The sequence below is a fragment of the Gigantopelta aegis genome, chromosome 3 (assembly GCF_016097555.1).
Source record: "Gigantopelta aegis isolate Gae_Host chromosome 3, Gae_host_genome, whole genome shotgun sequence".
Lineage (NCBI taxonomy): Eukaryota > Metazoa > Mollusca > Gastropoda > Neomphalida > Peltospiridae > Gigantopelta > Gigantopelta aegis.
This window is the reverse complement of record NC_054701.1, coordinates 72,586,956-72,614,690: the sequence shown is the minus strand read 5'-3', so window position 1 is coordinate 72,614,690 and position 27,735 is coordinate 72,586,956. Positions and strand designations below refer to the sequence as shown.

Below are 27,735 nucleotides of genomic sequence, written 5' to 3'. Positions count from 1 at the left end.
TCGATCTCCGGGTTAGGGATAGAATTTCACAACTGTCCGTTTTTGAAATTAACTTTTACTCAGTGTTAGATGAGGTCATTTAAGCGTTGACAAGTTTTACAGTTATTTGAGTTTCTGACATCAGGATTCAGACTGTACAAAAACATTACTTAGGGGTGAAATATTATTCTTTCATTTGCATTAGACCTACTTGACTGCAATTGTACCAATATGGCAAGTTGCAAAGGATGTATTCTGTGTTGTATGTTGAGAAAAATATTGAACTGTTGGTGGTGACTTTTGCAGACGAAAATTTATAAAGCATATGTAAGTTTTTATCAATTTTTATATAGTTTCTTGTTATTTTTTATATTAAGCTTTTACGGATTGCATTTACAAAGGTAAAGCCAGTGATATAAATTTTAAAAATAAATTCCAATTTATTTTGTTTTTGATTATTAAAAAAATGCCAGTGACTTTCATTGTTCCCAAAAGCACTAAAAGGGACTGTCCCGAGTTTGCTACCATTCTAAGATGTTTCTGACTAATAAGGGGCGGGGGCCGTAGCTCAGTGGTACAGCGTTCGACTGATGTGCGATCGATCTAGGATCGATTCCCGTCGGTGGGCCCATTGGGCTATTTCTCGTTCCAGCCAGTGCTCCACAACTGGTGTAACAAATGCCGTGGTATGTACTATCCTACCTGTAGGATGGTGCATATAAAAGATCCCTTGCTGCTAATCGAAAAGAGTAGCCCATGAAGTGACAACAGCGGGTTTCCTCTCTCAATATCTGTGTGTGGTCCTTAACCATATGCCCGACGCCATATAATCGTAAATAAAATGTGTTGAGTGCATCGTTAAATAAAACATTTCCTTCCTTCCCGACTAATAAAGCCATTTTAAAACAAATAAAAATACTTTTTTCAATAAACGCTCTTGTTTCGAACATCAGTGTCTCGATATCCAATGTTTTTCTGATCGTCCCAATGTTTGTAGTAGGCCAAACTTCGTACGAAATTATTGGGAGATAAAAATCTAATTTGGGTTACTACAAACATAATTACCAGAAACACAGAATATACAGACACCGATATTATAAACAAAAAATACATTGTGTGTGTAACATAGTCGTTAAAATCCCCCCCCCCCCCCATTTCTTTAAAGTTTTAGTTGCCTGTTACAAATTGATAGTGATATAATGGTTACGTTCTTTTCACCGTAATGTTTACAATAATGATGCAGTATATGAGTCTAGAATACATAAAAATAAGTAACTGTTTTTCCTTCTGAAATATTCTAATTATACGTTGGGCTTCTTTTTCGTAATAAAACATTTTAAAGTTCAATTATGCATTTTAAAATGACCTACTACCACCAGGGTACTTTTCAAGTTTTGCTATGGTTTTATACTGCCAAATGTGTGTATAATGGTCAAAGTGGGAACCTATACACTATATAACACTAGTTTGGAGGAAATAGGGTAGTGGTTCTCGCCCTGCTGGAGTGGTGGAGGCCACCCCGAGCGTTGAGCGCTGCTAGTGCCCTGATAAATTTATGATTACAATGCAACACATTTATGATCCGTTTTCTTAAATCTTACAGCCAGCATTGTTATTTCATTTCAACTTATTTTCGTGCTTATATCCAATTAAAGTTCAATCACGTTGTCCTGGGCACACACACCTCAGTTACAGTCCAGATCAGTGGGCCATTTGTTAGTGGTTAGCGGTTAGTGAGAAAGAAGAGGGTGTAGTGGTCTTACACCTACCCAATGAGTCATTAAAACTCGCTCTGTGTGGGAGCCGGTACCGGGCTGCGAACCCTGTACCTACCAGCCTTACGTCCGATGGCTTACCCACAACACCACCGAGGCAGGTAGCCAGCATTGGCCCATTTTGAGCAAGCCACTACCCCCCCCCCCCCCCAAACAAAACAAAAACAACAACAAAAAAAACAAAAAAAAAGAAGGAAAGAAAAAAGAATACTGGATCTGCTACGTTATAAAACACATTTTTTTATACAAAGAAACAATACATACATCTGTATGTTGAAGCAGACGCGTCTTCCGGAAATTGTGCAGGGGGAGGGTCTGGATTGTGGGGAGGGACGTTTTTAGGGGGTCGGATAATGCTCCCCCGTAAAGTACAATGAAAACAATATTCGTTTGAAGGAGGCGGGGTTGGGGTGGGTGGGTGTTTAGAGTAGGTGGGGTGGGTCGACCTCCAGAATCCAAAAAGTGCCCTTGAAAGAAAAGTGGTTGCAATACAAAGTCCTCTTTACAGAATGTTTGACTGTAGTAAATTTGTGATCAGCATTATTTAGATATAATATTGACTTGAACCGGGCATGGGTTGCGGTATCTGGCTTAGTCAGTAGAGCGCTCAGCTGAGTTCTTTGTGTTGTAGGATCGAACCTCCTGGATGGACCCATTGAGTCTTTTCCCGTCCCAACCAATGTCCACGACCGGTATATCAAATGCAGTGGTATGTGCTGTCATACCAGTGGGAAATTGCATATAAAAGAAAATGGAAAAGCCGGTTTTATCTAAGACTTTGTATCAGAATTACCAAATGTTTCTGTAACCGTTTCATTTCAACTTATTTTCGTGCTTATATCCAATTACGGTTCAATCACACTGTCCTGGGCACATACCATCACTACTACATCTCATATCCAAGAGCCGATGATTAATTAATCAGTGTGCTCTACTTGTGTCGTTAAACAAAACAAAAATTAACTTTTAATTTTGACTTGAACCAACCAATGTAACCCAACCTAACTCTAAAGACGTGATAAATCATTCTTTTCTTTATTTGCATATTGCACCAATTCTAACTCAACATGTGCATTGACAGCTGCAACATTTTAATAAGGTGTGTGTGTGGTGCAAGTTGCAGCAACGTTAAAAAAAGGCTTTTGCCCGAATTAAACGGAAATGCAACATTTATTCATATTAGCATTACCAGCAAACTGTAGAAACCTATATATACGCATTTTTATATGGAAGGAAATGTTTTATTTAACCACGCACTTAACACATTTTATTTACGGTTATATGGCGTCGGACATATGGTTAAGGACCACACAGATATTGAGAGAGGAAACCCGCTGTTGCCACTTCATGGGCTACTCTTTTCGATCAGCAGCAAGGGATTTTCATATGTACCATCCCACAGACAGGATAGTACATACCACGGCCTTTGTTACACCAGTTGTGGAGCACTGGCTGGAACGAGAAATAGCCCAATGAGTCAACTGACGGAGATCGATCCTCGACCGACCGCGCATCAAGCGAACACCATACCACTGGGCTGCGTCCCGCACCCATTTTTACATGGATTACAACTAATATTTAGGGCAGAATGATGGAAATGCATGGTAAAAGGTCTCAGGTTAGCATATTTCCCCCGAATATCTATAATATTTGCCCGAATTTGAGGTTTTGCTCCAGAATTAGTTGGTGAGGGGTGGGTAGCCCCCCCCCCCCCCACCGCCACCCTCGTACGCTTATATCTTTCGGCGTCTTTAACAAACAATGACGCCATCAACCAATACTGAAAAGACCGCTATAGGTTTGCATATGCATAAATAAAATGAACGCCATTTAATTTTTAACAGATGAAATGCAAAATCCATGCCTTAAAAGTGGTTACTTTATTTGTCGTAGACACTAACTAGTTTCAGCATGTGAAAATGGACACCAAGTTTGGTTTATCTACAAACCTGCAACACATTTGGATAAAGTTACCATACAGTGAAATAAAAGTCTCTGTCGTTGAAGCGGGGAAATACCCTAAACAAAATAGACTGGAGCTCGTCTCCATAACCGTTACATCTCAGTGGTACGTGCGTTATTAACATAAAAAAATGCATTCATTTCATGGTATTATAAACAGTAGGATGATCAGATACACTTAAGAAGAAGAAGGAAATGTTTTATTTAAAGACGCACTCAACACATTTTATTTACGGTTATATGGCGTCAGATATATGATTAAGGACCACACAAATATTGAGAGAGGAAACCCGCAGTCGCCACTTCATGGACTATTCTTTTCGATTAGCAGCAAGGGATCTTTTATATGCACCATCCCAGATATGCCAATCGTGGTGCACTGGCTGGAACGAGAAATAGCCCAAATGGGCCCACCGACGAGGATCGATCCAAGACCGACCGCACATCGAGCGAACGCTTTACCACTGGGCTACGTATCGCCCCTAGAAACACTTGAGATGCACGGAAATGGATAATCTAAACAATAAAATCTAAGTAGTGTCTAATTTCAGTTATCAAATATTTGTCTATTAGTGAAAAATACGCTGTAGTGTTTAAAAAATAAGGTCTGTAATTTAAGCTGGTGTTTATGAAAAAGTACAATATATATCTAGCCCGTCCCACATCACAAATATTGGCAAGTAGTAAGTTTAGTTTATCTCTGCCTCGACGTAAGGAAAAATAAATCAGTTTTGGTAATAAAAAAAAGAAGAAGTCATTTTGCTCTGTAAATTTACTTTCAAAATAAAATGTGGACAACAAAAGACTTTTTAAAATACGTTTTCAAATTGTACAATGATCGCTTTATCCTCACACTGCTGAAATATCTTCTCGAAATTGTACTAGTGATTGGAACGGGGAAAAAAACCTAGTGTCTTTCGAGAGCAATCGATATTACGAACCATTGCACCCCTGACGATCGCTCTACCATTGAGCTGATTGGGGTTTTGTCGTTCCAAACAGTGCACCACCAAAGCCGTGGTATGTGCTATCCTGTCTGTGGGGTGATGCATATAAAAGATTCCTTGATACTAATGGAAAACATGTCGTGGTGTTCCTCTCTAAAGACTACATGTCAAAATTGCCAAATGTTTGACATCCAATAGCCGATGATTGATTAATCAATGTGCTCTAGTGGTGTAGTTAAACGAAAACAAACTTTAACTTTAATGATTAATAAATCAATGTGCTCTAGTGGCGTCGTTAAACAAAAACAAACTTTAATTTTAACACGTGAAAAGCCTGTTTGCTGCGACCGAAGGATCGAATCACCCATGGTGGACTAATTCTGTGAGTGGTTTTTTTTTTCCATCCCGACTAATGCCCCACAACTGGTATATCAATTAATTAATCAATGTACTACAGTGGTCTGGTTAAACAAACAAACAAACCCTTCTGGTAAATATGAAAAGATCGAATTTTGTAATTTGATATTTGCTGCAAGGCTTTCTGGTTAAAACGAGCACCAGAAGGCGCTCGAACATCGTAGATTTGCTGACGTACTAACATATTAATTTCATCATCAGAAGACATTTGCATTATTGAACAAATCTTAAACCTAGCTCAGGTCGATCTTGCGATTACACAGATCAATTGTCAACTGTCTTGTTTTTTGCATCACACTGCTATTGTATCACGATCGCGTGTAACAGATTTATCGCCGATCCAGTGTGAGTGGAGTGCTCTTGCGATGATGTTAGGACGATCGGCATCAGTCGGGGATCCAATCTGATTAAAATTAGCTCTACTGGGTCTAGCCAGTAGATCTAACAGCATTGCATGAACTCCCATGTCCAGGTGACATTTCATCTATAAATAACAATTTAAATATCGACCAATTACACTTTGCCTTTTATAGCGTTATTCGGGAGCATACAAATTCTAAAAATATCGGGCGAAACTATTTATGCAATAGGCGAACTTGTTGGTCTATTTTAACATTCAAAAAACAGGGGGAAAGTGCAGTAATAAACTTTGGATTGTATACTAGTATAAACAGATTTTATGGCTATACCATCACGGGTTTTTTTTTCGTCTTGAAACGAATTTTATATAAAATTTTATATTGCAGTTTCCGGCATACTTCGTAATTCACCTGAATAATTTCGTATACCCTCGGCATAATCCCGAATGTTTTCAAATTCTTTTTCCGAAAGTAAGGTTTTTATTGGTCGAATGAAAGGTCAACTGGACATGAGCTCCAACGGGCTGCTGTTAGATCCACATGTAATTGTGGAACTAAGTTTAATTATATTGTCAGGGATCGTAGCCCAGTGGTAAAGCGCTCGCTTGATGCGCCGTCGGTTTGGGGTCGATCTCTGCCGGTGGGCCCATTGAGCTATTTCTCGTTCCAGCAAGTGCACCACGACTGGTATATCAAAGGCCGTGGTATGTGCTATGGGATGATGCATGTAAAAGATACCTTGCTACTAATGGAACAATGTAGTGGGTTTCCTCTCTAAGACTATATGTCAAAATTACCAAATGTTTGACATCCAATAGCCGATGATTAATAAATCAATGTGCTCTAGTGGTGTCAAACTTTAAACAGCCCCAAGAGATCAACAATTTGAACTTCTGCGATGCAACAAAACCGGTTCCCAACCATCGGGACACACAGCGCAGTTGACCTGAGCGTGATTGCGATGTTCTAAGTGCAAATTTTACTCGTCGCACGATCATCATGCGATTTTCTCTATGTTCAACCTGAGTGTAATTCCCCCCTTCCCTTCTAATTCCGACTGTCTAGGTCTGATCTATGTAACCGCAAGGTCGATCTGAAGTGGGCTTTAACGCACAAGTGTTACTTTTTTTTATGAATACTCAAAGAATGGACATGGGCAGGGCTCGAAAATAATGACGGCACCGATGGCAATTGCCGTAGCTGCGATATGAATTGCCGTAGGTCAAGCTCTTTACCGATGGAAGTTTTGTTTTGCTGTTTTTTTGTTTTTGTTTTTGTTTTTTTTGCTGCCACACAATAAAAGTTATTGTCGTTGGTTGAAGACATAATTCTTAAAGGGACATACCCTAGTTTTTAAGCACTATGGTACGTTTTTCACTAGTAGAGCCGTTTTGATCAGTGAAATCAAACATTACTTGTAGTTTATTGTTTAGATTATCCCTTTCCGTACAACCGAAGTGTTTTAGGTCATCCTGGTGGTTCTAATACCACGCAATGCATGTTTCATATTTTTAAAAACGCACATGCGTCTGAGAAGTAACGGCTATGAAGTTGCGTTTTAGTCTATTCTTTAAGGGTATGTTAACGTCACAAACTCTTGTTTCATTCCGTTGTATCCAAATTTGTTACAGATTTGTAGATTAACAAAATTTAGTGTCCATTTTTATGGGTTGAAACTAGAATATAGGTGAAAAAAATATGCTTTAGTCTTTAAAAAAACTATGGTCTGTCTCTTTAAAGGGACATTCCTGAGTTTGCCGCACTTTTTAAGATGTTATCTACTAACATAGACTTTTTAACGATTGTAATTACATATCAAATATATTTTCCTGCATAAAATATTAGTGGCTGTATATTAAACGTTTTCTGATCGTTCTAATAGTTGTACTAGGTTAAATTTCATTTTATTTCCTAAAATATGTTTTTTCGTATGTATTAAATTATTTGAATACAAAATCCAGTTTGGGCTTCTTACAAATATTAAAGGCGCATACCCTAGTTTTTAACCCGTAAAAATGGACACTGAGTTTAGTTAATTTACAAACCTGTAACTCATTTGAATAAAGTTACAATATAGTGAAAGAAGAGTATGTGACGTTCAAACAGGAAATATCCTTAAAAATAGACTAGAACTCGAATCAATAAGCCCCTACTTCTCAGACGCACGTGCGTTTTTAAAATATGAAAAAAATGCAATTTTTGTCTACTGTAAAATAGGGTCTCCACCAGTACTCGAGTACTCGGGCATGAGCCGAGTCTAGCAAGACTCGCGTCCGTTCACAGGACTCGAGTACTCGGGCATGAGCCGAGTCTAGCAAGACTCGCGTCCGTTCACAGGACTCGAGTACTCGGGCATGAGCCGAGTCGAGCAAGACTCGCGTCCGTTCACAGGACTCGAGTACTCGGGCATGAGCCGAGTCGAGCAAGACTCGCGTCCGTTCACAGGACTCGAGTACTCGGGCATGAGCCGAGTCTAGCAAGACTCGCGTCCGTTCACAGGACTCGAGTACCACCCGTACAAGTGAGACAATGTAGGACATTAACTTCAGCAGTAACTACTAGTAATCAAGCGACACAAGTCACACAATAATTAGCCCTATGTGATCATGCGCTAGTTCCTCTTTTGCATCTGGCCGTCCGTCATAATACTGAACGTAATAACCGCTTCCTAAATGCAATACGATGGCATGATTCGGCATTCTGGTTCAGTGCTGGAATGAAGGAAAACAGAAAGAAATGTTTTATTTAACGACGCACTCAACACATTTTTTTTACGGTTATATGGCGTCAGACATATGGTTAAGGACCACACAGATATTGAGAGAGGAAACTCGCTGTCCCCACTTCATGGGCTACTCTTTTCGATTAGCAGCAAGGGATCTTTTATATGCATCATCCCACAGACAGGGTAGTACATACCACGGCCTTTAATATGCCAGTCGTGGTGCACTGGCTGGAACGAGCTGGAATGAAGATGCATAATGTTATTTTACTTTAGTCTTATAGTTTCATTATTATCTCGTGTAAGTGTAGGGTATTCGGGTCCGGGTCGCGTATTTTGGACTCGTGGAGGCCCTACTGCATAACTATTTCAAAATTGCCGTAGGCAACAAATTGTTAACTTGGAGCCCTGCTTAGCTTCTTCAATAAAGACAAAACTAGCTATGTTATGCTATAGTCCGTCCCACAGGGAACGCCTTTTTTCATATTATGAAATTTACTACAAATTATATATTTCTGAACCGATTGATTTGTAATTTGCACACAAAAATAGTATTTATTTGTTATTTCCATTTTTACATTTCTTCTTATGTCAAACCAAACAGAAATTATTTACAAAAAACATTTTTATAAAATGATATGACGGACTATAGGTTCAGACTTCCAACTGTCACGTCGAAATTGGCCAACTCGACGGTTCCGTTGTAATTCCCCACTCCCAACTTACGACTATTTAACAACTAATCTATGTATACGACGAGAATCGAATTGTAAGAGCGAACAAACTAGCAACTGGGCAGTCGAGTAATAATCGAGTTGGTCAACTGCGTCGTGACAGTTGGTAGTCAGACACTAGCATAAGCAAACATTTAACCTTATTTAACTCTATCAGCAAATCTGCACTACGGACGATTCATATTAATTAATAATATGTGTAAAATGCTTCGGTGATGATTTAAGTACTTTGTGAATTTGAAATGTGATGAACATTTCAAATTCACAAAGTACTTAAATCATCACCGAAGCATTCTACCAACTGTCACGACGCAGTTGACCAACTCGATTATCAATCGAGAAACATTACTGAGAATATGATATATAACATTAATCCGGTCGGTACCAGAATTTGCATCTGAAGTGTTGGGTGAATGATCTATAGTCGACAATGAAAACGTTGAAGCAGTACAGCTCAAATAAAATCAGTCAGACTAATCCATCACCTGTCTGGCAAATTCAATAATCCTTACATAATGTTTAAATTTAATATAATAAAATCGACTTCATGACACGCAGGATTGCACAGACAATTGAAGATTTATGTAGATTTATATACCCATTTATTAAAATGGGTGTGAAATGGGTGATTGCAATACATTTGTTTCAGCAAAGAGTAAATAAATATGATGATTCTCTCTCTCTCTCTCTCTCTCTCTCTCTCTCTCTCTCTCTCTCTCTCTCTCTCTCCCCTCTCTCTCTCTCTCCCTCCCTCCTCACCCTCTCCCCCTTCTTCCCCTCTCCGTTTCTCTCTCTTTCTGTCTGTCTGTCTGTCCGTCCGTCTGTCTCCCTCTCTCTTTCTCTCTCTCCCTCTTTCTTTCCCTACCTCCCCCCCCCACCCTCCCCCTCTCTCCCCTTCTTTCCCTCTCTCCGTTTCTCTCTATTTCTGTCTGTCTCCCTCTCTCTTTCTATCTCCCTCTCTCTTCCCCTCGCTCTTCTCCATCTCTCCCCCTCTCTCTCCCCCTTCTTCTCTTCTCTCTATTTCTCTCTCTTTCTGTCTGTCTCCCTCTCTCTCTCTCTCTCTCCCTCCTCCCTCTCTCTCTCTCTCTCTCTCTCTCTCTCTCTCTCTCTGTGTGTGTGTGTGTGTGTGTGTGTGTTCGCGCGCGCGCGCGTGTATACACAATTATCCATTTGACAAACAAACATTTTGAAGTAAACGACTGAAACTTTAAAAATTATCAAATATAATGTTATTAATGAAACGCAATACAACCGGATGAATCTTGCGTCCTGTAATATCAGTCAATTACAAGTATACAAGAATGTAATTGCGTATGTTGCATATGAACTAAGATACGGATGTACTCATTTACACACTGACCTACTCCGTTTGGAAATAATATTGCTTCGCCATATAGCTGTGGGCAGATAATATCTAGACAATAACGTCCCTCTTTGTACGCCCCATGCGTTCTTGATGGTTCTGCTGTTTATAAAAACCCAAGACATTGTTTCGATGTGACGGTTTGGTTCCTGTAGAGGGACTTAGCCCAGTGGTAAAGCTATCACATCATGCGCGGTCAGTCTAAGATCCCCGTCGGTGTGCCCATTGGGCTATTTCTCGTTCCAGCCAGTGCACCACGACTAGTATATCTAAGGCTGTGGTATGTGCTATCCTGTCTGTGGGATGGTGCATATAAAAGATCCCTTGTTACTAATAAAAAAATGTAACGTGCTTCCTCTAAGTATATATGTCAAAATTGCCACATTTTTGACATCCAATAGCCGATGATTAATAAATCAATGTGCTCCAGTGGTGTCGTTAAACAAAACAAACACCGGTTTGAAAATAATATTGCTTCGCCATATAGCTGTAGGCAGATAATATCTAAAAAATAACATTCATCTTTGCACACCCCATGTGTTCTTGGTGGTTCTACGGTTTATAAAAAACCCAAGACATTGTTTTGATGTGACCATTTGGCTTGTGTCAGAATTTGTAAAAAACTCCACTTTTGTAAATGGAATATCAGGATGTTTGACATTCAGAATTCTTCGATTGGCCACGAACATAAACCATTTGGTCAATTCACCATAAGACTTGAGAATGTTGTGTCGAGAGATGCCAAACTAAGTTTTAGAGGGTTATGTACTTAGAAAAATACCGAAAGAAAAAAAGAAGAAAAAAAGGTAACCCATTAAAGGCTCCTGGGAGATATCGCTTCTAATAATCTTGATTGGTCAAAGTTTAATCACAAGACAAAATTGTATTATGACATTGTGTATGTTTCAGCGCTAAACCTGTCATTAGTGACGTCACGCCACTGTCGTTCTGCTAGTTAGCGAGTCTACCGCTGCCAAATATAGTGACATTCAACCCACATTACTGACATTGTTTACAATTGTCGCAAATGAAAAGAATGTTAATGAATGATAAAAAAGAATACCCCCCTCGTGTCTTGTGATATCATAATTTATCAGCACTCCTTGATAAAAGTATAAAAATCCTCCGCAAGTCTCGGGTTTCATACTTTTAACAACTCGTGCTGATAAATTATGATATCACAAGACACTCGAAGTGTATTCATTAAAAGCTTTTGTAGGAGATACCGCTGGCACTATACTTTGCAATATCTCCTGCGATATTCTCCAATAAGATATCGCTTCTTTTGTTACGTCACTGTGTATGTTTCAGCGCTAAACCTATCATTGGTGACGTCACGCCACTGTCGTTTTGCTAGTTAACGAGTCTGCCGCTGCCAAATATAATGACATACAATCCACATTACCGACATCGTGCTGATAAATTATGATATCACAAGACACTCGGGGAGTATCCTCTGTATAGGTAGCAGACCACAGTTATTTGTGAATCTTCAGCCGAGATTTATGCATTCCAGCCCATGGCATCCTAAATGCCTACCTATGGTTTAAAAATAAAGAAAGATACACATATTTTTAGTCTCAAAGAAATTACAAAAAGGGTCATAATTATAAAGAGGACTTATTTAAACTATTTTTAGTTAAATATTTGTGTTACTTTCATCATAATGTGTCCAAACTGCATGATTTTGGGTGCATTTTTGACAATGTTCACACCCATACAAATCACGGATATCACACATATATTTATGGAAACTTTACTCATCAAACCCTCATTTGAATAAAGGTTTAGTTACTAGTATTCAATTTTTCACAAAATCTGTTTGTTTGAAAATTACCCAAAATGATCGCGCCCCACTTTTGTCATTACAGCTAAACCATTTGCACTGGGTGACAAATCAATTGTCATTTTAAAAAAATAACTTCTTGGCTATCACTAAGCTTAAGAATTTACTTCCTATTCCAAATAATAAGCCTTCAAACATGGATTTGTGCAAAATCAACAAGCGAACTCTCGAGCCTGGGTACACAAGGGAGCTCCCTAACTGTATACTGCTACCATAGGTATATATTTTTTTCCAAGATAAAATTAATTCGGTAAACAGACTGTCAAACTTGGTCTAAAATGTACACAAGATATTGATAATTTTAACGGACTCAAAAACTAATGGAACTGAACCTAAATAATTTAAAAGAAATACCCCCCCCCCCCCACTCACACCAAACTAGATTAATATTCGCGTTTCTTTTGCGACCAGGGCTCCGTTTTACGAGGTCTTAGCGCTAAGATCACCTTAAGTGTATAAGGTAGTTATATACTTAAGGTGATCTTAGCGCTAAGATCACTTTGTAAAACTGAGTCCTGATTACTACATACCTATGGAATATTTCCGTGGCGTGGATGAGGGGAGGGTGTGTGTGTATGTGTGTGTGTGTGTGTGTGGTTGGTTCCTATTATTTATGATAATCAGGAGCGTAGGCTGCGGGGGTTCGGTCTTGTGAAGCAAATTGTCCGCTTTCAAAATTAAAACCTACAGGTTTATACATATGGAGTTTCTGGTGGTGCAAAAACAAAATAGGAAAAGGTCCACTTGGTTTATATTCGACCCCCCCCCCCCCCCCCCCAGGTCCACATCACGCTACGCCCCTGACAATTCGGTTTCTGATGCGAAGAAATGTTTAAAGGTTTTGGCCGGCTGTCTATTAAATGTTTAGCCAAATTTTGTCTCGCAATTGTTTTGAAGACTACATACCTATGAATTATTTCCATGAAGTGGATGAGGTAGGGTGGGGTGGCGTGAGGTGGGGTGGAGGGTTTGCCGAGTTGGGTCGATTAGTGTTTTAACTACGGCAGTTCGGTTTCTAAATGTTTACACTGTTTGGTCTGAACTGCTATGAAACTGTCAGAAAAATACCATACATTTAAATTTATGAGGTCATGCTTCATTTACTCTCACCGATTACTTTGTTTGAATTGTGTTTCTTGTTTTCATTGCAGACGCACTGAAGAAGCGAAATGGCCAAGGAGTGTTGTAAAACTGTGAAGAAACAGTTTAGTTCCCACAAACTTCTCCTTGGTTCCAAGCATCCTGAAAAGTTCGTGCAGACGGAGGTATGGGCATGCGCATTTCTCTCGTTCCTTCTAATTAAATGTTCCGTTTTGGCAATAACACGCGCATTAACGTGTCACGGTTCGATGAACATGACGAAACGGAATACCAAGTACATACTGGGAAGCAAATTAATTACAAACAAGTTAGCCATGGCAATAAACAATACCAGGAACAAGTCACTATATGACGCTGGCGTTTCGTGTTTGCTTATACTGTTGGACTTGTGTCAATATCTTTGTCATAAACAAAAACAAACGTGATCCAGTGGTTTTTCGCTGATGATACAAAATGTAGGTACCGAAAGAAAAAAGCCCCACAGATACTGATTTCAAAAGGTGTAACACCTAGTTGGTCTGTTATGAACCAAGTGTCATGATAATGTAATTAGGTCCGGGCATATACATACACATCGTACCATATGTTTACAAATTGACAGCTGTCAGACACGTGTGAATAACATGGGTTTAAAGGATGTTGTAGTTTCCCTGCTAAACGGGGACGCTAATTGTGTTGGTACAGATGGACAAAAACAGCAACTTCCCTTTTTTTAGCTGTCCTCATGCCTGGCCTTTTTATGTTTATGATTGATGTGTATAAGAAATATAAAGCGCATGTCCGAATATTACAGATAGTCTGTTTCTACATGGAGTAAATAATAATTAAAAAATCACCTATACACCTGTCCCGTGAAAACCATGGGATATTGAGTTGCATTATTTTGCAATAGTACCGGCCTCGGTGGCGTCGTGGCAGGCCATCGGTCTACAGGCTGGTAGGTACTGGGTTCGGATCCCAGTCGAGGCATGGGATTTTTAATCCAGATACCGACTCCAAACCCTGAGTGAGTGCTCCGCAAGGCTCAATGGGTAGGTGTAAACCACTTGCACCGACCAGTGATCCATAACTGGTTCAACAAAGACCATGGTTTGTGCTATCCTGCCTGTGGGAAGCGCAAATAAAAGATCCCTTGCTGCCTGTCGTAAAAAGAGTAGCCTATGTGGCGACAGCGGGTTTCCTCGAAAAACAGTGTCAGAATGACCATATGTTTGACGTCCAATAGCCGATGATAAGATAAAAATCAATGTGCTCTAGCGGCGTCGTTAAATAAAACAATCTTTACTTTTTTTATTTTGCAATAAACATTTAAAAAGAACAAAACATCATGACAAAAGACCAAAAACAAAACAAAACAAAACACGGAATAGGGTCTAACCCTACCCCCCCCCCCCCAACACAAGCAACGCCCCCCCAAACCCCCCAACCCACCACAAAAACCAACAACAAAAAACAAATAAAAACAAACATACTTACAGAACAACTCTTTAAATGAAAAGCTAAAACAAATGTTTTCTTAATTTCCATTATCAGTAATAAAAGCGCTTATTATGTTTACTTTTGAAATAAACTCATGCAGCATTTGAAGTTAAAACAGTTTTTGTTTAATGACACCACTAGAGCACATTCATTTATTAATCATCGGCTATTGGCTGTCAAACATTTGGTAATTTTTACATATAGTCATAGAGAGGAAACCCACTACATTTTTCATTAGTAGCGTGCGCTTTACCAGGGGTGTAGGCTGGGGGGGGGGGGGGGTTCTGATGACCCCCCGCCCCCCGCTGAAGCAAATGGTCCGCTTTCAGAACTAAAACATACAGGTTTATACATATGAAGCTTCTGGTGGTGCAAAAGCAAAATAGGAAAAGGGTCCACTTGGTTCATATTCGACCCCTCCCAGGTCCAGATCACGCTACGCTCCTGTTTACCACTGGGCTACCGCCCCCCCCCCCCCCCCCATGCAGCATTTAAGTATGAAAATAATCTTACTTTATTTACCATTACAATTATTATAATTGCCAGGAATGATTCAGTTTAGGTTATTTTAACACACTGTTCATTTTTAATTAAGTTTATACCCCAGTCCTTTTACAGGAAAATATGATTTGAGGGTACGTAATTAAAACAAAACAGACGAAAGTGCCCCTGCTATGTAGTTATGGGTTTGAAATCTTTTGAAATAGGATACTGCATTTCATATACTTTGACAACTTTTTAACAGCAATTCTCTTAATATAATCTTTCTAAAAACTATAAAGATATCTTGCACACAGATGCATACAGGATCATCAAATCTCACATGTAGGAACAATTTGGGATGGCGGTGTGTCGCGTATTATTACTAGGTCACTGTGACCTACTTTTCACGGTCTACTGCACATAACAGTAATTCCTTGTCTGGACCATATCTTGCATACAGATCTATCAAACCTCACATGTAAGAACAACTTGGGATGGCGGTGTGTCGCGTACTATTACTAGGTCACTATGACCTAGTTTTCACGGTCTACTGCACATAACAGTAATTCCTTGTCTGGACCATATCTTGCATACAGATCTATCAAACCTCACATGTAAGAACAACTTGGGATGGCGGTGTGTCGCGTACTATTACTAGGTCACTATGACCTAGTTTTCACGGTCTACTGCACATAAAAGTAAATTCTTGTCCAGATCATATTTAGCATACAAATGAATACAAGACCATCAAACCTCACATGTAGTTGGCCCAAAACAAACTGTTCATCCGTCCGATTGCAAACATTAGAATTGAATCATACCCGTAACATATTCATTAATATCTATGGTTTTCCATCAAACTCCTGACGGGCGTATCATGTACCTCACCGGTACTCTTGTTTTTATTTCAGTGTCTTTCACAAAACGTGTATTTGGTATGGCGACTTATCTGGATGCTGTACCACTGTGGTGCCATAGTTGCCTCGGGCATTCTGGAACGGCACTACGCCACGACGACGTCGAACCGAGTGAAGTGGTTCATCTTCCTCACCAACTGGGCCTACCTGACCCTAACACTGGCCGTCATTGCTGACTTCGCCGCAGTGACGTACTTCCGGTGTGCAGCTCGGGCTGTTAACAATGGTAAGAAATGGAAAACAGCAGAGCCGGTTTATCCTAGTAGCACATGTAGCACGTGCTACGACCCCCCGCGCTACAGGGAACCCCGCAGTGATGTGTACATTTATTTTTCCAAGGTCATTTTTCCCTTTTCCCCCAATGCCATACCATCCAATGAAAAAAGGCACAAGATAACCTGAAATTGACATGTCTGTGACGCACAATTTAACTATCAGCACTTAGGCCTTACATAGGTTTTAGTTGGAAATTTATTTTAAAACTCTTTTCTGAAGATATGTGAGAAATAGAATACTACGTTTGTGTCGTTAGATACCATTTATCTTACAATTTGTTGTTTAGAAACGTATTCAACTGGTTTTCGCTCGTTAGATACGTTTTAAAACGACTCGTTGCAAGAAAAATGGTATCTAACGGCCACTAATGTATAGTAGTATTTTCTATGCCATAGGCAGGAACGCATATATTCGACCTTTGATATACCAGTCGTGAGATACTGGATTAAACGGGAACAATACCGACAAGTCGTCCACCAATGGTGATCGATCCAGTGACCCATCGCACCTCAGGCGATTGCTCTACCACTGATCTTCATTTAACTCTTTTAAAGGGACATTCCTGAGTTTGTTGCACTGTAAGATGTTTCCGACTGATAAAATAGTTCTACGATTAAACTTACATATTAAATATATTTACTTGTTTAGAATATCAGTGTCTGTATATTCAGTTTGTTTCTAGTCGTCTTAATATTTGTTAGAAGCCCAAACTGGATTTTGTCTTCAAATAATTTCGTACGTACGAAAAATTGTTTTGGAAATAAAATGAAATTTAACCTAGTACAAATACTAGAACGATCAAAAACACGTTTAATTTACACCACTAACATTTTATGCAGAAAACATATATATTTAATATATAATACAGTCGTCAAAAAGTCTGTTAGTCGATAACATCTTAAAAATTGCAGCAAACTCAGGGATGTCCCTTTAACAATAAGAGATTAAATGAAATCCACCTGAATAAGACTCCTACCACGATTGTGCTTTTAGCAATATTGAAAATGGAGAGTACAAAGTTTGTTTTGTTTAACGACACCACTAGATACAATTGATTTATTAATCATCGCTATTGGATGTCAAACATTGGGTAATACTGACATATTATAGTCTTAGAGAGAAAACCGGCTACATTTTTCAGTTAGTAGCATGGGATCTTTTATATGCACCATCCCACAGACAGGGTCGTACATACCACGGCCTTTGAAATACCAGTCGTGGTGCACTGGCTAGAACGAAAAATAGCCCAATAGGCCCATCGACAGGCCCATCGACGGGGATCGATCCTAAATCGACCGCGCATCGAGCGAAAGCTTTATACCACTGAGCTACTTCCCGCCCTTTCTCCTCATATGTGCCTGTCCCCCAGAGTTTCTCCTTCCTGGCTAGGCATTGTGCTTTTTAAACTATTAGTCTGAATCGAGACTCTGCGACAGTAATGTCATGACAACGCCATACAAATTGTATGCATATGACGTCATTAGAGATTGCGCGATCGGCTTGGGATCGATCCCCGTCGGTGGACCCATTGGGCTATTTCTCCTTTCAACCAGTGCAAAATGACTGGTATATCAAAGGCCGTGGTATGTACGACCCTGTCTGTGGGGTGGTGCATATAAACGATCCCTTGCTGCAATTCCTCTCTCAATATCTGTGTGGTCCTCAACCATATGTCTGACGCCATATAACCGCAAATAAAAATGTGTTGAGTGCGTCGTTAAAACATTTCTTTCTTTCTCTTTCATTAGAGACCGAGTCTGGACTAAATGAGTTATAAGCACAGGCCATGGCGTACATACTAATACTTCTAAAATATGTTTTCATACTAGCGACGAGCACGTAATCTCTGAGGATATCGTTCTTCAACATTAATTCGATAAAAAGCTTTAACAAATGGTATATCACTATACGCATATATACTCTTCAAAAGAAGAAACGCAAAACCACATTGTCGTAACATTTGGAGAATTGATTTAATTATTGAATGGCGAGTCCGATAATTACCAAATGTTGCAGGATTGTTCACAATTCACTCTAGTCCATTGTGAGTAAGTGATAGGACACACCACCAAGGTCAAGGTCATCTGGAGTCAATACCGGGTGTGGCCTCCGCGTGTGTTGACAACTGCCTGGCACCGCCTGCCCATTTAAGCAACCAGAGTACGGATGACGTCCCGGGGGATGGTGGCCCACTCGGCCTGCAAGGCTGCTGCCAGCTCGGGCAGGGTCTGGGGCTGTGGTTGTCGCTGTCGGAGGCGTCGGTCCAACTCGTCCCATAGATGCTCAATTGGGTTCAAATCCGGTGATATCGATGGCCAAGGAAGGACATTAATGTTGTTGTTCTGTAGGAAAGCCGTTGTGAGACGTGCTGTGTGAGGCCTGGCGTTGTCATGTTGGAACACTGCGTTGGCGTTGGCCATAACTGGAACGATGTGTGGCCGGAGGATCTGGTCAATGTAGCCCTGTGCATTCAGGTTGCCCTGCACGTGGACCAGGTCAGTTCTGCCAGTGTGTGAGATGGCTGCCCACACCATGACACTACCCCCGCCGAATCTGTCCACTTCTTGCACGCAGTTTGGCGCATAACGTTCACCACGACGCCCATACACGCGACATCTTCCATTATGACGTCGGAGCAGAAATCGGGACTCGTCACTGAACCACACCTGTCTCCATCGCAGTTGAGGCCATTGTCGATGAATCTGGCACCACTGCAGTCGGAGTCGACGGTGTTGTGGTGTTAAGATCACACCTCGAACTGGATGTCTGGCACGAATTCCTACTTCACGTAGGCGGTTCCGTACGGTCTGGTCGGATATCCTGCGCAAACCTGGTATTGCTGCGGCTGTGGAGGTGGCAGTAGTCAATCGTTCCCGAAGGTGGCGTACCCGGATGTAGCGGTCCTGCCCGGGGGTAGTGACCCGTGGTCGACCGGATCTAGGGAGGTCACGTGTTGATCCATGTTGCTGGTAACGGTCCCACAGTCTGGAGATGGTGCTTGGGGACACATGGAATGCCCTGGCAACGGCCGTTCTGGATTCGCCTGCGTCTAGTCGGCCGATGGCATTGTTTCTCTGCGGTTCACTGAGACGTGGCATATCCTGGATTGTCAACTGTCGGCCAGATACAGAGGCCAGGCAAGCGAACACCCTGCACTTTTATACTGTCGGTGTTCATGTTGCACGTGCAGACAACGCACGTGCAGTGGTGACATGGTTTGCACGTGGCTGCGTTTTTGCGAATATTCACATTTTGGAACTTTATTGTACAGTAGCTGCGTTTTATCGAATGTAACCGTGGGAATGTGTTTGGGACATGCAATGACCTTATATTCACAAAGCATGAACCGGTAGGAAACATAAAATCGGAGTTATAACCCATTTGTACCCTTTTGCGTTTCTTTTTTTGAAGAGTATATAATATTCTAGCAACTTTATTTTCTCTGAGGAGTGGGACGTAGCCCAGTGGTACAGCACTTGCTCGATGCGCGGTCGGTCTGGGATCGATCCCCGTCGGTGGGACCATTGGGCTATTTCTCGCTCCAGCCGGTGCATCACGACTGGTATATCAAAGGCCGCGGTATGTGTTATCCTGTCTGTGGGATGGTGCATATAAAAGATCCGTTGCTGCTAATCGAAAAGAGTAGCCCATGAAGTGGCGACAGCGGGTTTCTTCTCTCAATATTTGTGTGGTCCTTAACCATATGTCCGACGCCATATAACTGTAAATAAAATGTGCAGTTCCTTCCTTCCTTTATTTTCTCTGAACAGAACGCTGAAGACGCGATCATTATGAATTTCAAGAAGAACAGAATAATTGGTGATACTCGATGCGAAGTGTTGTTTATATAATTCAGTTAATTTCTCCTGTTTCAGATAATGCAGTGAAAATGCCATGGTTCCTGAAAGTCGTCTGGTTGTTGTTCAACATATCTAACGCTATTGGCATCGAAATATCCATCATATACTGGGGCCTAATTCACGACGGTAATCACGGTTAATTAATTAGACAGTCGGTCAGTCATGTCTGATTGTGTCTCTGTCTATCCCTCGCTCTATCCCTCCCCTGTCTCCCTCTGTCAGTCTATCTGTCTTTATCTGTCTATCTGTCTATCTGTCTATCTGTCTCTCTCTCTCTCTCTCTCTCTCTCTCTCTCTCTGTCTCTCTCTCTCTCTCTCTCTCTCTCTCTCTCTCTCTCTCTCTCTCTCTCTCTCTCTCTCTCTCTCTCTCTCTCTCTCTCTCTCTCTCTCTCTCTCTCTCTCTCTCTCTCTCTCTCTCTCTCTCTACGTTGCCACATACTCATGCCCGTCGAAATTTTACTTGCTTACCGTGATCATGAGATGGAGCGGGACGTACCTCAGTGGTAAAGCGGTCGATCTGGGATCGATCCCCGTCGGTGGACCCGTTGGGCAATGTCCAGCCAGTGCACCACGACTAGTATATCAAAGGCCGTGGTAGGTACCACACTGTCTGTGGGACAGCGGGTTTCCTCTCTCAATATCCTTAACCATATGTTTGACGCCATATAACCGTAAATAAATAGTGTTCAGTGCGTCGTTAAAGTTACAGTCCCTGGTTACTATATTATAACATCATATACAAACGTGAAATACAAGCTCAAATGCACTTTTAAAAAACTCGTGTGTGTTCGCTATGAACGGAGATCGTCAAAAGTATACGCTCGATTCGTCGCCTGTGCCACCATTGCTCGGCAAAGCACAATCGACAGCCTGTTGTCAGTTTCAGTTAACACGTGCGTTTGCGGATTTGAAATTGTAGGGTTCGTCTCAAAAAATGAAATGAGAAATCTAGCGCTGTACGAAGAACGTTCGGTTGAGGATACGGTAAAAGAGTCTTTCGTTGAAACCAGTTTGATCTTGACAACGTATTTTCGACAATCGTACCTTCCTATTTCAGAATTAATATTTTATAAAATGTTAGTAGAACTTTTAAAGTTTAGTTTGTATAAGACATTGATCATGTATATGTTTTTAATAAAATATACTAAAGTAGACAATGAACGTTTTCACTTGTTAATTTTACGTGTGTTAAAATCGACAAATTCAAATAAATATTCTTTCGTTTGGAAAGGGTAAAGTTAGTTTGTTTTGTTTAATGACATCAATGTTAGAGCATATTGATTTAATAATCATCTGCTATTGGATATCAAACATTTGGTAATTTTGACATATACTCTTAGAGAGGAAACGAGTGCATGTGCAGGGGGAGGGTATTGGGGGTCGAAACCCTTACTTGCCCAAGCTAAAACAAATTGAAATATATTTTCTGGGGGAGCATGACCCCATATAAACTTCGCTCAACACAGTCTATAACCCCCAACCCCGCTGAAATCCCTACATACGCGCCTTGGAAACCCACTGCATTTTTTAATTTATTTTTTATTTTTTTATTATTTTTTTTTTTTAGCAAGGGATCGTTTATATGTACCAAAAACCACTTTTTTATGTCTAAGTAATGAATAGAAATGACATATAGTCTTGATAAATGTTACGTAAATCGAACACAACACCCTCTTCCTCTACCCCTAGAGCGTTACGTAATTATTAACACCCCCTTACATGTAACGCGTATGCCAACCGCTGGCCGCTATCAACATTTCAAGGCAAATCCCCCACCGACCCCTGGAAAAATATTGTACCATACCTCTATGGACATAAATATGTTTTGGAGATATGAGACGACCCCTCAATCAAGACAGTTAAATTTGTCCAAAATCACATGAGAAGCTCAGCGCCTGCGGAAATCACGTAAAGTCCCAGTTCTACTGGCGTCCCGCTAAATGAAGAAAAACAAAGCTGGCCATTGCATTTGTAGTTGACCTAGATAATGTAGATAAGCGAGCATTGCTACACTATAGCGATGTGGTGGACCTTTTATGTACCAAACAGAACTGGGTCATCTGTTCTAAATGCTTAAATAATAAAAATATTCCAGGGACTGCAGCTTTAAATAAAATATTTCTTTCTTTCTTTGATCATGAGATATTGATTTAATAGATATAGCCTGGCTCTCGTGCTCAACGATAATTCACAAGATTACAAATCTTCGGTAAAAAAGGAAACAAAAGGATAACCCAATACCATGTAATCATATCGATGGTAGTTAGGAAACAAAATCAGCAAAATTACTATCAGTCGTAAATAATTGGGCATCGACACTACATCGCGAAACAACTTAAAGAGCAACAATGGACACAATAATTGCAATAATTATCATATTATCATTTTACGCTTCTGTCAAGTCTGAGACCCAGGCCAGAGTATATTTATCAAACGCGGGTTTAGATGAGAATGAAAGGGGTGGGGATTCATGTAAAGCCTAGATCACATTATACGACGCGACTCAATTGGACGGTCGCGTCGCGTCGTGGGCCACGATCGCTGACCAATCGGTCGTGTCTGAAATCCGTTCACACTATACGACGCGACTCAACTCAACTGAAAAAAAAGTCTTGTTAATTACCCCTCTTTTAAAAATCTAAGATGAGTCCAGCAAGACACTGAAGAGCTCGGACTGCCGTAGTTGACATGATGATGTTAAAACGACATCGTCTAAAGTGAAATGGTACTTGTGAATGGTGTTTTGTTATACATTATTGATGCCTGTCCCCAGCGACAATTCATTCACACACGTACCTGTATCTGTTTCAAATCGAAATATTGTACAATTTACATTGTGTGCGAGAGAGAGAGAGAGAGAGAGAGAGAGAGAGAGAGAGAGAGAGAGAGAGAGAGAGAGAGAGAGAGAGAGAGAGAGAGAGAGAGAGAGAGAGAGAGAGAGAGAGAGAGAGACGGAGAGAGGGGAGGGAGGGGGAGAGTCAGTCACAGGCGCCTTAAGTGAGTGGCAGGAATCTGAAAATAATACCAGGGACAGTTAATACATTACTGGAACATCCAATTGTTGGCACCTTCCGACAGGACTAATTTTCTTCTGATTATGCTGACCAGTGAGGTATTTTATTCATGAGACAATACTTTCAAAATGCTTTAAATTCACCACTCGAGATCTATCCAAGTAATAAGAACCCCCAACTGTTCACTAGTAGGAAAAAGTATTTTAAAAGCTCCTTTTCAGACGACCTCCTCCCATAATCGTGTGACCTTCTGTAATGCTAAGGCCACTACTCGAAAATTATGTAACATTAAATGCATAACCTCTCCCAAAAGACATATTGACTAATATTATAAGATTTTTTATTTATGTCTGTTTGGTAATAATACCACTGGATAGAAAATCATCAGTTAAAAAACACAACAGCAATGATTAGCTGCATTTTAATTTATAAATAAATATGATAAAATTATTTTTAAAACATGATATATAACTCATGACAAACACCTCCTCCATTCCCATGTTTCGTAACACCTCCATGAAATCCCTTCCCCTCCCCACTAGAATGTTACTTAGCCTAATTCATGAACGGACCCTTGTACGAGGGTCCACTTAATCTGAGAGATGAGACTACGGAATTAGTAACGAGTTAGTATTTACCGGTAAGTATAACTGGGTGTTTGCCATATGCATACTTATCCACAAATAGGTTACTCCCTCAACAAAAGTTTGACCCCCCCCCCCACACACACATTCAACACACCAAATTCCAAACAGAAAAGTAGCGGGCTTAAAAAAGATAAGAGAAGGAAAGACAACAAAACAAAACACAAATTAGAAAACAAAAACAAACCCACCACTAGGTTCCCACTGTAAGGCTGCACCTAGTAACATGACTTACGGTATGCTTTTTTCAGATGCTTTCTGTTTTTTGTCGCAATGCTCTGAAATAAAAAGGTTCCACTCAGGGTCCGAGGAGAGTATTGAAAGGGGGAAGGGGCAATAGGGAATTTGAGGCATGCTCCCTCAACAAAAGTTTGACTTTCAGGCGTTCTAGCACAGCATTCTCAGCCCGAATAATAACATGGAAATTCGGGCAAGAGGCATGGGTCCCGCCCCCTCCCACGAAATTCTGCACCTATAAATCTTCTTTTCAAATGTGATGGTTTCGAAAAATGATTTAAAAATGATATTTATATTTATCAGCATTCCGTTATGGTTTCCATTTAAAATAATGTTTTAATAATACTGATCAACACGGCGTAAATACCAGCTTCAATATGCCTAAAATGTAATATCTTTAGAAAATGTATAAAAAGCAGTACAGTTCACTCCTCTGGTGACCACAGTTAAAGACAGAACAAATGTTGCGAACCATTCTGAATTGTGTTCTTCATTTTAGAAGAAAAAAAATCTCACATTACCATGTTAATCAATGACAAAAATCGTTTGTTTACATCGCCCAGCCTGTTTTCATAGTTATGCAGGTGGCGCTACGGTGGTGACTGCGAAGGGGTCTATTCCTCTGTCCAGAATAATTCCGCCATTGTAACTTTTATGTCACATGATGAAATGTAGACATTCCATTGGATACCGGTAGACATCAGTTGTATAGCGTCGTGTAAACCGTTCACACTACACGACGTGACAGTCGCGTCGCGTCGTAGACCCGTTCACACTATACGACGGCCGTCGTCTGCGACTGAACATGTTCGATCGTGTCAAATGCAGTCGGGCCGACTGAAAATCAGTCGCCGACGGCTGATTTTTCAATACACACTACACGACGCGACTCAACTTTTGTGATATAGGCTTTAAGGCCACCGCAGACATTTGCAACTTTGTTGCATGCAAATGAAATTGCATGATTGGAAGCAACTTTTTTCCCGTTGCACTGATCCGCACACATATGCGACAACCAGCAATTTTATAGTCTAGCAGTGATGACGTGACAGTCAAAATGGCGTGTTTTTTCCCGTATTTGTTTGGACGGTGGTCATCGAGACATGTTGTACACCATATTTTTTTTATAACGCAGAAGAGTGAAGTTACGTAAAGTAGCAATGAAGTCGTCCCGCATAGGATATAACCACACAATTTGTGTATAAAACCTATATAAACATACCTGGTATTCCAAGCGCAGATTTGATCGCTGCAAGACACATCTCCTTTAGCTGTGTTGCTATATTCAGGGGATGCTGTGTCAAAATGACATGGTATTGTCTACCACATCACCACTAATTCATCCTCTTTTTTTTGAAGACCACATGCTGCTGGAGGCTGCTATTTTGAGTCATGTGATCACTATCTATCCGTTCATTGGCAGTTTAAATTATTGCGTCAACGTTTTGTTGCATTGAAGGCGCACACGTTTGCGACAGCGTGCAATTAGATGCAATTACATGCAATAAAATCAAACATTTTTGATCGGAGCAATTTTAGTTGCATGCAACAAAAATTGCATCGCAGGCTAGCGCACACGATGCAACGACGTACGATTTTTGTTGCATGCAACTAAAATTGCACCTTGTTGCAAAGGTCTGTGATGCCTTTTAAAGAATACCATCGAACTAATACGTCACCCTGCTGTTAAAAATAATCATATAAACATTTTTTAAAACTCAAATCATTGGGTCTGCGACTGGTACCTTTATAAAAATTTAGTCTAGTAAGTTTTAGCCTAATTTGTCTACACCAAAATACGAAAAACATTTGAGTACTCTCATAATGCTTGTTTTATTTTATTTTTTTCCAGTTGAATGGGGTCTGGCTGGATACAGGATTCTGCCATTCTTAACGCACGGGATGAACACTCTCTACATCGTCCTCAATCTTCTCGTCACCGGGATTCCAGTTCGTCTTCTTCACTTTTGGCAACCTTTGACCTTTGGCCTCGTCTACGGGGTCTTCAGCTTGGCCTACACGATGGCCGGGGAGACCAATGACATGGACGAACCGTTCATTTACTCGATATTAGACTGGAACAAGCGTCCCGGACTGACGGCAGGCATTTTATGCGGCGCATCAATCGGTGCTGTTCTGGTGCACTTTCTGTTGTACTGTCTCTACAAAGTTAAAATGGTTTTCGTGAAGTTACTGTGCGGGAGAAACGAGTCGCTTGTCTCCCCTTGTCAGCAATGAATACAACTTACATGTTGTGACAGTGTACTGCTTGTAGAATGGCTGAATAATCAGGCCCGTAGCATGGGGGTGGGGGTGGCCCGGGCCCCCAATAATTTTGGCTTTTTTGTTTTTGATAACCTTTACTGAATGTAAAAGTAGTAACGAGACTAACGGATCGAGATTAACGGTGAGAGTTACAGTAACGGGCAAATAACCTTTGAATCATGCCCCCCGGACCCCTCAAATACGTCTATTTCGGCGCTCGTTCATTTGGCCTCCCCCCCCCCCCCCCCCCCCAATAATGTCCACCATGCTACGGGCCTGATAATGCTTATACAGACATTGCACATGACTGGAAAGTATTATAAGTATGATATTTCAAATGAAAATCTTCAAAATAATAATAATTAAAAAACAAAAAACAAGAAGAAGAAAGAAATGACAAATTGACAATCCAAAGAAAGAAAAACAACATAATAGTGATTTATTCTTTATAGTTGCCCGTATATTTTAGGGACGATTAATATTTATTTTCCCTTTCATGTTGCCACAGTATTTGGCGACCTGACGATCGTCAATTTCGAGCCCTGCTGTGTTTAAAACATTTATTTCAAACGCCCTTCGATATGTATACTAAAATACAGGCCTATCGAAGCACAGCGGAGGTTAACTAGCATTGAAGAGAATGGCCGATGAAGGACGGAAGATTTTTTTTTCTTCAGATGTTAGCGGAAACTGACTGTTTATATTTGACGTGATTTGATATTATTCCAAAATCCAAAGTTCTGAATCGGCCTTTGTTAGCGTACAATGTCGTCTCGTCCTAGTCTCTCCCCCGCCGGCTGATTTGCCAGTAATTTACAAAGAGTGTTTACTTCAACGACATTAACAAACTGATTCCTCGCAGTGTTGCCAATTTGTTACGTTTATTCTGTGTAGTCACAATTTACGTTGTAGCTTATGCTGTATGAAATAGCATGGGGGATGTGTTGCTGAGAGGGACACTTGAAACCCAGACGATCCTCTTCCTGTTCGGATTGGCACATTCGGAAGTATCGAGTTGTTCCTTAAACTTCTTCTTGTTTTTTTTCTCTACAGAAGTACGTCATAGATGTCATAAGCGGATCTAGACTATTGGCGGTTCCAGAGGGTGGTGGTGGTCTCATTTAAGTCCTGTAACAATCCTCCCCTCCCCACACGTTTGAAAAACCCTTTTTAATGATTAAAAAAAAACCCCTGTATTATCCACAAACCGCCCTGAAAACGCTGAGCATCTTTAGGGTGCGGGATGTAGCTCAGTGGTAAAGCGATCGCGTGATGCGCGGTCGGTTTGGGATCGATCCCGTCGGTGGGCCCATTGGGCTACTTCTCGGTCCAGCCAGTGCACCACGACTGGTATA

At 40.7% G+C, this 27,735-nt stretch overlaps 1 protein-coding gene across 1 annotated transcript; it reads left to right on the top strand.

Moving 5' to 3' along the window:
• On the top strand, positions 1-27,735 carry LOC121369043 (protein rolling stone-like). Its single transcript, XM_041493857.1, has 5 exons — positions 1-306; positions 13,256-13,369; positions 16,079-16,310; positions 20,236-20,346; positions 25,968-27,735. Exons 2-5 carry the CDS (start codon positions 13,274-13,276, stop codon positions 26,351-26,353), a joined length of 825 nt encoding a protein of 274 aa, XP_041349791.1. The 5' UTR covers positions 1-306; positions 13,256-13,273; the 3' UTR covers positions 26,354-27,735.

Coding starts and splice junctions, on each gene's coding strand:
- LOC121369043 (XM_041493857.1), top strand. CDS start 13,274: ATGGCCAAGGAGTGTTGTAAAACTGTGAAGAAACAGTTTAGTTCCCAC. Junction 13,370..16,078: donor AAAAGTTCGTGCAGACGGAG/GTATGGGCATGC, acceptor TTTTTATTTCAG/TGTCTTTCACAAAACGTGTA. Junction 16,311..20,235: donor AGCTCGGGCTGTTAACAATG/GTAAGAAATGGA, acceptor CTCCTGTTTCAG/ATAATGCAGTGAAAATGCCA.